The sequence below is a fragment of the Chelmon rostratus genome, chromosome 5 (genome assembly GCF_017976325.1).
Source record: "Chelmon rostratus isolate fCheRos1 chromosome 5, fCheRos1.pri, whole genome shotgun sequence".
NCBI classification, from domain to species: domain Eukaryota; kingdom Metazoa; phylum Chordata; class Actinopteri; order Chaetodontiformes; family Chaetodontidae; genus Chelmon; species Chelmon rostratus.
The window spans coordinates 28124063-28136175 of record NC_055662.1 but is presented as its reverse complement, the minus strand read 5'-3'; the positions used below and the strand labels follow the sequence as shown (position 1 = coordinate 28136175).

The window sequence follows — 12113 nt, the reverse complement described above, 5'->3', positions numbered from 1 at the left end:
CCATCATTCTACAGCCAGGAGCTGTCTGCCCATTCATGAGAGGGTTGGGTCTAAATGTAGGCTGGCTTGGCCAACTTAGTATTCTGTGCCCTTCCCTGCAGTCCCTTATTGCAGTCAACTGCAGTTACAGTGGTCTCATAGGAGCAGAGGGAACAAGGCTGAGCACTGGAAAAGAGGCCATGGCAAAATGGGGTAAATTAATGGAAGATTTTGCATCTTTTTATGCCATAAACCGGAGCGCAGGTTGAATTAAAGGCTCTTTTTGGAAACACAATTTAGCTTCAACTCAACTTGTGTGGGCTGCAGCCAGAGACAGAGGCTAAACTGACCCAAACTCACATCACTCACTCTGCAAGCAGAACACAGTTTACCAGTTTTCCATTCATTCGGACTGCATTAGTCTCATCCAGCAAATTAAGTGTTTGCTACGAGAGACTCTCTAATAGTCATTTACGTTAGAAAATTCTCCTTTTTCTCTCCTATCATTACAACAGCACCTCCCCTGAAAACGAGTTAGTGTAATTTCTTTGTCCATTTATCAGACGCCACACACCATGATCATTAAATCATCATCAGCACATGCAGGGGCACCATTAAATGCCCCTGCAGGGTCTTTGCATCACCATGATATGCTGACATATGCCAAAGCAGCTGCCGACTACTGGGAGAACACCAGCGCCTGGAAAATATCTGCCGCTGAGTTTTAGCCTCGTCAGTGTCGATCGACATGCTGGAAAGTCATCATCTCAGAGCTGGCAATCTACCATCAACACAATATTTGTCTTAATTAGCAGCAAAAACAGGAGAAAGTGAACTCCATCAGAAGGGGGGAAATTTGTGTGTTTTATTATATTCCAACTTGAAGACAGAGTCGCTCATACATAAACAAAGATGGTGGAGAGAAACATCCATATACTTGAAAAGCGGATGTTATGAGGCCATTTGCTGGTGATATTTTTTACATATGGCTGTAACTTTGATTCAACATCTGATCCATCACTCTGGCACTTTTATAAATAGTCACATACCTAACAGAGATGCAGCTTTATTGACTCAGACATGAAAGATATGCTAGATTTAACCAAGACCTGCAGGTTACAGTAACAGCTGATAACATGGAAGATAAAAAAAAAAAAAGCTCAAAAGCTCACTCTGTGCTTGGAAAGCAAGACTGTCCACGCCAGCTGCTGACAGTAACATCCTTATCATTTTCTTTCAAACAAACGTGCAGAGTTCAGGTTATGGGTCGCCATAAAGAGGTGAACAGCTCTAGTTGTTGCACACATGAATCTTTTACAGCAGTGTGGCAGATGGAGGGGACGACAAAGAGCAGCACACAAATGAGAACCCTTTTATGTACAAGCCAGAGCCACTAAATGCACCTCAGGAGGAAACACTGAGAGGCTGGTCATCACAGCACAGAGGCTACTTAACCGAGTGTCTGTGCAAAAGGTCGTAACGAGTAACGTGTGGAAAGTTTCGGAGGACATTAATTCTAGATTTTGCCAATAAAATGACTGAAATTGTGACAGTATCTATCTACCAGAGTGAAAGACATCACCGGTTTTCTATGACTAACTTCCTCCTTCTTCACAAACTGCAACCAAACAACATTTTCCTGAGGCATCATCTGTTGTTGCCACGTGAGTATCCCATATGGCTCGATATATATAATTTAGGATCATAAATATACAATCCCCACCCTCCGTTGAACAGGGTTTGAGGATCCAACAACACTTATCGCAGTCTGTTGTGCTTGGTGAACCCGGCAGGGCACTGAGGTTTTAGTGGAGCTGGTGTAATGCCTGTGACACCCAGCTGTTAATTCAGACCGACAACGGGCAGATATCTGGCAGACTAACGGCAGATGGGCCTTGAATCCTTGTTTTACAGAGATAAACTCTGCCCCCACAGGAAGGAAGGGGATGGAGCGGAGCGGAGAGGAGAGAGGAGACGGAGGTCGGAGAGTAAATCTTAAAGAATGCGTTCTGATTTCTTATAGCAGGAGGAAAATGTTGCATATTAAGAGCTGAAATTGAGTCAACAGAGCAAACAGCAGTGTGTTAGAAGCAGGACACGATCTGTAGGGCCCAGTTTTACTCCGTTTACTATCAAAGGCATGATGACATATTTGAAATGACTTCTCTAGCCCTAAAATATTAAAACAATCACAGCTATGAGCTGAATGTAGAGAGAAAAGTCGTCCATCTGGCCCAGTTTAAGTAGCAAAGGAAAACAATTACAGCCAAAAACCGCAGAGGAAAAAGCTTGTCGATTCTCGCTTTCATGCTGCTGTTTTATTGTTTCCACTGTGAATCTTATTCCTTCTAAATAAGCAATTTGGCAGCAGAGAAGTGTCACAGACATGAGGGATGTTATTCTGTTGCACTCTCATGGAGGAGTGAGTTCCTGTGTTTCCACCCAGCTTCTCTCAGTCCATCCACTGGATCACGTCTGCCCTCTAATGGCTGCAACAGGCAACAACACGCACCATTACTCGTGATAATGAGGATACACTCAGCAGTGGCTGCAGCTGTGGGAGGCCTACAGATAAATATGGGTGTGATCCATGCAGCTGCCATCGCTGATTCTCCCACATAATCAAAATGTCTTAATGGATCGTAATCAGTGACGAAAGGCAAGAAAATCACACAAATTAGTCATAGAACACACACACAAAAAACAGCCAATGAGAGCCGACCTCTTGGTCCCAAAGTTGGGAAAAACTAGCGAATGACGTGTGTCACTCATCAACTTTGTCCCTGCTGTTTACATAAATGTTACTCACAGCCTGCTGGCTGAAGAGGAGGAGCACACACCGTTCTGGTGTCAAAGCAGAGCAGGTAGACGCACGGGAAGAGGGGAAACATGGCTTTCATGGCTCTGCTCTGTCTGCTGTTACTGCGGCCTGGCCTCGCCGCTCTAACGACTTCTCCATTGGAAGAGGTAGGAGAAAAGCTGCGGGTGAGCGGGGGCACAGCGGTTAGTGAGTCCTCTGCTCAGGACCTCTGCAGAGTACATTGAACTCTTCAACTATAAACTGCTTATCGGCCTGCGAAAACCCACAACCTGCAGAGTCATAACCAGACTTTCACTGCATTAAGGAGGCAATCACTAAAACACAACAGCTCGGAAACAGTTCTAGATTTCATTCAGTGTTTGGGTCACAGATCTAAATGCAGTTGCGCAGGTTTAAAGCTGCTGTTTGTACCTGAAAGGACCTGAAATGCTTTTATTGTTTGTGTCCTCTTGAAGCTTTTAAGAGACTCAGTCTCCTCTCCTGCTTCTTCACATGATGCCTCAGGTACGTCCACACAATGCAATAAGAACTCTCATCTTTCTGTCATAGTGTAAAGATATATACGATTAAATGCCATCTTATAGTGCCTCACCTCGTTCGCAGTGGGCGGGCGGCTGCGTCGGTCGGCCCTGATGCCTGATATCACACATCTGGAGCTGCTGGTGGTGGTAGGGCCAGATGTTCAGCAGGTCCACAAGCAGGATACAGAGCGATACATCCTCACCAACCTCAACATTGTGAGTCTGAGCACACACATACAGTGAAGAGGCAGCTTTCTGGACAGCCTACGTTGTTTATCTTAAAATCAATGTATGGCAAAAGGTAGTGGAGCAGATGTTTACAGCACCGTGAGGCTTAAAGAAGCAGTAATGAATAAAGTTAAACGCAACATTAGAGAGAAAATCCTCAGATTCATGTATAGAGCTCAACACCACAGAGCCATTACACTCTGAGCATCCTGAAATATATTAACCTGACTGATGCTCTCATCTCCACCCAGGCCTCAGAGCTGCTGAGAGACGTGACCCTGGGCGCCAACATGAGGGTGCACCTGGTCCGCATGATCATCCTGTCAGAGCCGGAGGTGAGCAGCTCAAACTAAGTTTGACGTAGAATCAAGCTCACAAATGAGCAGGTCTGAGAGATTATACTGTAAAAGACATCTCTGTCATCTGTGATCGGTGCCTCACTTTGTCGCTGTGGTCTCTCTTCTAGCCAGAGATCCAAATGTCGACCAACATCACCTCCTCTCTCAGGAGTGTTTGTGACTGGGGGAGAAGGATTAACCCCCCAAACGATACAGACCCTCTGCACGCCGATCTGCTGCTCTACATTACGAGGTGCGCTACGAGCAGCTGGCTGCATTGTAGGTTCTTCATATTTTATGAATGAACAAATGTTTCACTATATGTTTGCATCACAAACAGGTACGACCTGGAGTTGCCCGATGGGAATAAGCAGGTCAGGGGCGTAGCGCAGCTGGGTGGGGCTTGCTCCAGTGAATGGAGCTGTGTGATCACGGAGGACACAGGCTTCGACCTGGGGATCACCATCACTCATGAAATTGGCCACAGGTAAAGCAGAGCCAGACTTCTAATCTATTATCCACAGTATCAGCTTAAAGTTTACGTTACAGACCTCAGAAAATAACTCCTGATTTAAAGGCCTGTCATTACCACATCATTTCCAAGAAGTTTCCTGCACAGAACTATGCAATTTGGCACTAATTACAGAGAAAGTAGACAAAAAAATGATTAACTGCTGCTCTAACCTGGACAATACTTTAGTTAAAATGTAATATTTGACTACAGGCAAGCATATATTGGACATACATGGAGAATTAAGTCCAAAAATTACTTTTAAAAACTCCATTAAGGTCGCTTCGTGATCATTTATCATGTTTCATCTTTCATTTACATGCACTCAGTTTTGGAATCAACCATGACGGAGTAGGAAACACCTGCAGCAGGGGTGGGTTCATGATGGCCTCTGACGGAGGCTACAACAGCGTGGATCTGACCTGGTCCCAGTGCAGCAGGCAGCAGCTGTTCACATTCTTCAGGTGGGCCGACCTGTTCGCAGCAGCTGTGCATGACAACGCCTCTCATTCATCATGCAGGCCCGGCACAGCTGAGACCGCTTTTCATCTATAAGTCATATCTTAATGTTTTCACCTCAGGCTGTTTTAACTGAGTCCCTTCTCACATTTTGAGAAACGGTTGACGTAATATTTGGTTCAGATTTGAAATTCTTTAAACAATATTATATCTTTACTGTAGGTGTCACATGTATTTATGTTCCCAGCGAAGGCAAAGCTGAATGTGTGAAAGACCTTCCTGCACTGGGAGGCTCCCTGCAAGACTGGAAGCCTGGTCTGTATTATGGAGTAGATGACCAGTGCCGGATAGCTTTTGGCAGCTCTGCCAGGGCCTGCTCGTTCACCAATCCTGACCTGGTAAGTCGCCTGTAATGACAGCTTGACACCACCAGGTGGCGTTTGACATTAAAAAATATACAGTATTACCACATTTCCAGTCATGTTTGGTTTATTTTTCCACCAGCCAGCTTGTCGTGCTCTGTCCTGTCACATTAACCCTGATGATGACAGCTCCTGCAAACGCCTCCTGGTTCCACTGCTGGATGGGACAGAGTGTGCACCTAATCAGGTACTGCTCTGTGACCAGTGAGTCCTTTTGGTGCAGTGGTTTTTCCAGAGTGATTTTCACGAGGTGCACTCCTCTCTCGCAGTGGTGCTTGAAAGGCCGTTGCGTGTCCCTGGATGAGCTCAGCTCCTCTGTGGTGGTGCACGGCTCCTGGTCCAGCTGGTCAGAGTTCTCCTCCTGCTCACGGACATGTGGCGGAGGAGTCACTCATCGCACACGCAAATGCAACAACCCAAGGTAGCAAATGTGATGCAGGCATTAGTCATAGGCCTGTGACTCTACTTTAAGACCAAGTAACATACTGTGTTTGTCATGCGTCATTTGTCAGACCTGCTTTTGGAGGGAATGACTGTGAGGGACCGGATGTTGAGGCTGAACTTTGTCACCGGCAGGTAAGTTCTTCCTGGTAATGTTGACAGTGGGCCTCAGTATACAGTAGGTCAGTATTATTTACTCAGTCGATCACTGCAGCCAGAATCGTCCCACTTTTTAATGATCTTTTGTTAGTAGTTTGCAGCCTGTGTTCCAATAAAAAGCCTCCAAAAACAAAAGCAATGAAGGGACGACGATTTAAAAGTGAGGCTATGAACTTGGGGCAAATGTTGAAGAGGTGGTGCAGCCACCATCACCAGGCCGGAGGAGTAAAAAAACAATCCCTGTTTTCCCATGTTGTCGCAGCCATGTGAGCGCAACCAGCTGGACTTCATGGCAGAGCAGTGTTCCCAAACAGACCTCCACCCCCTCTACCTACAGCCGAACACTGCCTCCTTCTACACCTGGATCCCTGCTGTAGGCTTTGCACAGGGTGGGCCTAAAGAAACCCTTCTGATTCCCACATGTGAAGGGACAAACCATTATCTCTAACTTCTCTGTCTGTGAACTCAGGGGATGAGCAGTGCCGACACATGTGCCAGTCAGGCGGAGAAAACTTCATCGTAAGCCGCGGCGCTCAGTTCCTGGATGGGACTCGCTGCGAGTCAGACAGCCCGCCTCCCTTTGGCTCCACAGCTGCTTGTCTAAGAGGAACATGTCAGGTAGAGATGACTAAGAGAGACGAAACATGTCCAAGAACGGACGCGATCGGACTCACGGCTCTTTAAATGTACCTTTTGTCTCCGATCAGCTGTTTGGCTGCGATGGCGTGCTGCACTCTGGGAAAGTGTGGGATGTGTGTGGGGTGTGTGGTGGAGACGGATCGTCCTGCACTTTGACCTCTGACTCCTTCACTGGTGGTCAGGCCAGAGGTAGCAAACAACATCTCTAACTATTAAACACATTCAGATGCAGAAGAGTAACTGACAGCGATTCTGATAATCAATTAAAAATCTAAGTCACAGTTTCCAGTGTCCAGCAGCTGTCACTGAGTCCTTTCTGTTTCAGAGTACACCACCTTCCTCTCCCTGCCAGTGAACGCCACACAGGTTCACATCATCAACAGGGCTCCTCTCTTCACTCACATGGGTGAGCGTCGTCACGTCACAGCACATTTACGTGTCCACAACAGGATTCACACTCGGGTTTGTTTTTGGGAATCTGTGTCCGCAGCTGTGACGGTTGGGGATCGGTACGTCGTGTCTGGGGGGGGCAGCATGGCGTTAAATACGACCCACCCGTCCCCGCTGGATGACAACCGCCTCGTGTACCGCCTCCACCTGACCCCTGACCTTTTGCCTGAGATGGAGGAGCTGCTGCTTCCCGGGCCGCTGCAGGAGGAGACAGACATAAAGGTCAGGAGAGGAAAACCTTTAGAAAAATGAACTGATGTCACATTTTAGAGGCAGAAAGAAAGAATAAAGATATTCATTTTTTCTTTGCAGGTCTATCGCAAATATGGGAAAGAATATGGAGAGAAAACGAATCCAAACATTAGCTTCCAGTTCTATGTAGCCACCAGAAACAATAACTCGTCAGACGTCGCACCTAAAGGCAAATGGGCCGTCATCACAACGCCGTGCTCTGTCTCCTGTGGATCAGGTAGCAGAAGAAGAACATCCAGCACAGTACAGTGTGTTTGATCATTAGAAATCCTCTGACTGAGTGCAGGTTACAGTCGCAGCTTTCTTATTTTACACATGAGATCCCAAACAGGCAGAAAGGAGGCGTTCATGTGTGCAGTAATATTGACCTTTTTGAGGAAGCTTTAATCTCATACATGCAGTATCTGTGAATATGACAAACTGACTCTGTAAATGTTCTGATCTCAGATGATTTTAGGAGGAAACGCTGAATGATCAGCACACATGAACTTTTTTGCAGGTGTACAGAAGCACATGTACGTCTGCGTGGATGAAGACACCAACAAGCGTTTGGAGGAACACAACTGTGGAACAGCTCCTCCGCCCACATCCCTCCACACAGCCTGTCAGCTCTCCCCCTGTCCCCCCAGGTGAGGTTCACACTCTGTTTTCTCCCCGTGGACTGAGAAGTACATGGAGCTCAACACAAGCATGAATCATTTATTTTACAGGTGGGATTCAGGGGCGTTCGGGCCTTGTAGCGCCTCTTGTGGTGGAGGAGAGAGAGTGCGTCCTGTGAGGTGTGTTCAGAAACACGGGGCCGATGTGGTGAAGGTTCCAGATTCTGAATGCCCGCCTGATGCAGCTCCAAACACTGTTGAACAATGTAACCTGCAACACTGTCCTGCCAGGTATAAAGTCACCACACTGCGCACGGCTCTAATAACGGCCTGTGAGCTGAGGATACAGAGGATTTCAGGTACAATAGATGCAGTTTTTAATGTGAAAAGCCATGTACGTGTGTGCACAGGTGGCGTGTATCAGAGCCAGGTGAGTGTTCGGCAGTGTGCGGGCCGGGAGAAGCCGGACGCGTCGTGTCCTGTGTTCGGCCAGAGGAAGGTCAGGATGTTGAGGTGGATCAAAGCTTTTGTTCGGAGCAGATCAAACCACCTGATTCTGTGCCCTGTGTGGTCGATGTTTGTCCCATCGGCTGGGAATCGAAGGGAGAGGTAACGCAGCTAAAATCTCACTCTTATTTTAAAATATGGCGCATGTCTTAACGCCGTCTTTCTTGGGCAGGAGCAGCCCATGCTGAGGTCTGGTTTGTTGCCACGCTCCAGACAGGCTCCTGTGTATGTCTGGAGTCCTGTTATCAGCCAGTGCTCAAAGACCTGCGGGAATGGTAAGTGCACCTGTATGCTCACCTGCACTCTCAGCATCTCCCCGTCCGGATAAGGTCAACCAAAGCCTGATGCTTATGTAGGAACCCTGCAGGTGTGGTTTTCCTGTGTGGACCACCAGACCAGACTGGGTGTGCCTGACTTCCACTGTGATGCTTCTAGCAAACCTGGTCCTCAGTCTGAGAGCTGCAACACATCTCCCTGTCCTCCCATGTGAGACAACACGTGCAGCAAACATACAGTGTTCATGTGGTATAATGCAGTGCATCTCATATTAGTATTCAGGAAAATAAGGGTTTGAAAATTACAGTAGTATTTTTTATAACAACCAGGTGGCGCTCTAAGCAAGGAGTCTGCAGTGTAACGTGTGGAGGAGGGGTGGCCAACAGGGTGCTGTACTGTGCTGGAGAAACGGAGGGGGAGGAGGAGGTGGTGGAGGATTCAGAGTGCGGCCACTTTCCCAAACCCACAGCAGTGGTTTCATGTAACACCCACAGCTGCCCTGCAAGGTGAATCACACACACACACACACACACACACACACACACACACACACACGCCTAAAATCAATTTGTGCAACAGCAAATATCTAAAAACCACCGCCGCTCATCCAGGTGGAAGGTGTCCAGGACGTCCCCCTGCTCGGTGTCCTGTGATCTGGGTGTAGCTCAGAGGACCGTGTCCTGTGTCCAGTCCGTCCACGGCAAGGAGAGCGCGGCGCCGGAGGAGAACTGCCGTGCAGCTGTCAAACCAGCCACCGCGGTGCCCTGCCTGGTGCAGGTCTGCACCTTCAGATGGGAGGTGAAACCCTGGAGCCAGGTACATTTCACTGCAGACAAACGGACTGAGATGATGATTAGATTGATAGTTGATTAATCGTTAAGTGGATCGACAAAAAAAAAATCAATAAGAACCCATTAATCATTTAAATCATTTTAAAGCAGAAAAATAAACCATGTCCTGCTTTTTCACTGTAAACTGAAAGTCTTCAGTTGGACAGAAGACATGAGGACCTCACCTTGAGCTCTATATTCAGGCATTTTATAAGGCAAACGATTGATTCTTCAAGAAAATTATCATCAGATTAATCAGCAATGAAAATAATCCCTAGTTGCAGCTGCAGATATGATAAAGAATTAATAACAGACAATAGGGACAGAGACAAATGAGTGGAAATGTGAAGTATAAATATCATCGTTATCACAAGTGCTACACGTTACTTTCTCATTATTCAGCTTCTGTGGTTCGTTACTGTCTTTCATTCAGTGTCAGAATCCCATTTCAAAGGGCCGTGCTTGTGCTTTTGCATGTTTTGGATCATTTGCTTAAATAACATCTACTTTGCATCACAGACCGTCATGTTGCAAACCTTCTGCTGTGTTTTTGAAATAGAAATGTGCGTTTTTTCCAGTCATCGAGTGGTCTCCGTTCATTAGCAGAGTCTTGAAACTTGCTCGGGGTGTGTAATCCATCACAGTGAACTTAGTCTGCATTTAAACTGCATTACCACGATAACATCCACTGATGTTGTCGCACTGAAAAAGAGTAACGCAGACTTGACGTTCAAGCAAGTTTCAAGAGGCTGCCAAGTGATTTTCATGCTGTATGGAAATTATAAATAAGATGTCTGAAAGAACAAAAATACACCCACAGGCTGAACATATGCTTTCAATGTCAGCAAAAATGTAGATTTCTATTGATTCTTATAAAGGAGCTTAACTTGCAGACACAGTGGTGCTGTGTGGTCCTTTAAGAGTCTGGATGTATACGTCAGCTAACAGGATGGCCATATGGTCAATAAAGTCCAGTAAACTGGGCTCCATTTATAATCTCAATGTAATAACTGCAGTGCTGTCTTGCTCTCCAGTGTTCAGTACCCTGTGGATATGGGATCCAGTCCAGAGCCGTGTCCTGCATGGGCCCCTCGAAGCCGGAGCCGCTCAGCCCTCTGCTTTGTATGCACATGCCCAAGCCCATCACCATCCAGGGCTGCAACATGGGCAGCTGCAGAGAGCTGGGACCTCTCCTGTCTGCTGCTGTGAGCCCCACAGACACACCACCACTCCACGTGGGCCATCCTCCTCTTCCAAGTCCAACACGGGCCTTCACCATCCCACAGACCACTGCAGCGAGCATTCCTACACCTAAACCCAGTTAGTGCACGCACAGTCCAGCTCCTAACACATTCTCACCACGAGCTGAAGGCAGATACAGGATGATCCTTACAGTGTGTGCTCTTCACCAGGAGCATGTGGACAGCTACTCCTGGAAGAATCAGGCACGGTGGACCTGAAAGACGCAACCGGCCGCTGCACAGTATCCATTGGTCGGCCCTTAGATGAAGTCATTCACATCAAAGTGGAATCCGGCTCCTTGAACTGCAGGAAAAGTAAGTTTCAGCAGATGTAAAGGATGACATCTCCCATCGTGACTCCTGCAGCTAAACAAACATCTGCTGCTCTGTGCATGTGTTTCTCCAGAGGAGTTCGTTGCATTTTTTGACCGACTGGCATTTGTGAGGAAGTGCGAGCAGGTCGCAGGAAGCGAACTGACCACCAGAACCAACGTCCTGCTGGTGCGCCAAAATCTGCTCACCCCTGGCGATGGGGTCGTGTTCACCTACAGTTCACAGAAGAACACGAAGAAGAGCCACCATCAGGGTGAGAGCGAACGTCTAGTGGCTGCTTTTTTGAGAGGATGCAGCTATGAGTGAACTGAGGCCAATGATCTGAGCCTATTACAACAAAAAGGTTCAAAACTGAATCTACAGAGATGTGTGAAATATCATGAAAAGTCTAATGCAATTCGATACAAAAGCTCTGAAATATGTAGAGCGAAGCTGAAAGTATTGTGAAGCATAAAATGTTGTTGGGATTGTGAGTGCTGGTGTTCATGTTTTCCTCGTCCTGCCTTCACCAAAGGTTAAATGCACCATATCTTTTCCCCGCAGATTGTGACATTCAGCTGTTTTCTCCAAGCGGTGCGTTTGAGAACCCGACAACATCCAGCACCAACCACACCTGTCGAGTCCTCATCAACGCGCCTCCATCAGTGAAGATCAGAATCCAGGCGCTGCACATAGGACTCGCATTCAACTCCACCAACTCCCAGTCTACATACATTATGGTGCTTTTTAGCCCTCGTTGTTGCTCAAACATGCTGACACTCTACAGGAAAGAAGTGTCATAACTGCTGCACTGTTTTCTCTCGTTTCTCGTTCAGATCCGGGACATGGACGTCTTAAAGACCAACGTGTTCAAAGGCCAGCAGCCGTTTCTGTGGCACTCCTCTGGAAATATGGCTGAGATTGAATTTCATGGAGACTACCTGCGTTCCAAAGGGAGCTTCAGGGCTGAATATTCCTTCACGCATCTTTGATATCGAATTCAAACTTAAACCCTGATTTAAAAAAGTTTGGACGTTGCGTAAGATAAATAAAAGAGAATGTGACAACATCTGGGTGGTTTATCAGCATTGTTACTGCGAGCATTTTAGCATGCTCACATTAGCATTT

At 47.0% G+C, this 12113-nt stretch overlaps 1 protein-coding gene across 1 annotated transcript; it reads left to right on the top strand.

The window, feature by feature from the left end:
- Positions 1-2868: 2868 nt before the first annotated feature.
- On the top strand, positions 2869-11977 carry adamts13 (ADAM metallopeptidase with thrombospondin type 1 motif, 13). Its single transcript, XM_041936500.1, has 29 exons — positions 2869-2964; positions 3256-3304; positions 3404-3537; positions 3801-3884; positions 4016-4140; positions 4228-4374; positions 4728-4862; positions 5105-5255; positions 5362-5466; positions 5549-5700; positions 5792-5855; positions 6142-6268; positions 6349-6497; positions 6587-6707; positions 6844-6924; positions 7009-7190; positions 7281-7437; positions 7720-7849; positions 7931-8110; positions 8230-8428; positions 8499-8601; positions 8683-8812; positions 8932-9108; positions 9214-9418; positions 10467-10752; positions 10845-10988; positions 11080-11259; positions 11550-11725; positions 11822-11977. The coding sequence occupies exons 1-29, from the start codon at positions 2869-2871 to the stop codon at positions 11975-11977; spliced, it is 4125 nt and encodes a 1374-aa protein (XP_041792434.1).
- The last annotated feature ends 136 nt before the right edge of the window (positions 11978-12113 follow it).

Coding starts and splice junctions, on each gene's coding strand:
- adamts13 (XM_041936500.1), top strand. CDS start 2,869: ATGGCTTTCATGGCTCTGCTCTGTCTGCTGTTACTGCGGCCTGGCCTC. Junction 3,305..3,403: donor TTCTTCACATGATGCCTCAG/GTACGTCCACAC, acceptor CCTCGTTCGCAG/TGGGCGGGCGGCTGCGTCGG. Junction 11,726..11,821: donor CCCAGTCTACATACATTATG/GTGCTTTTTAGC, acceptor TTTCTCGTTCAG/ATCCGGGACATGGACGTCTT.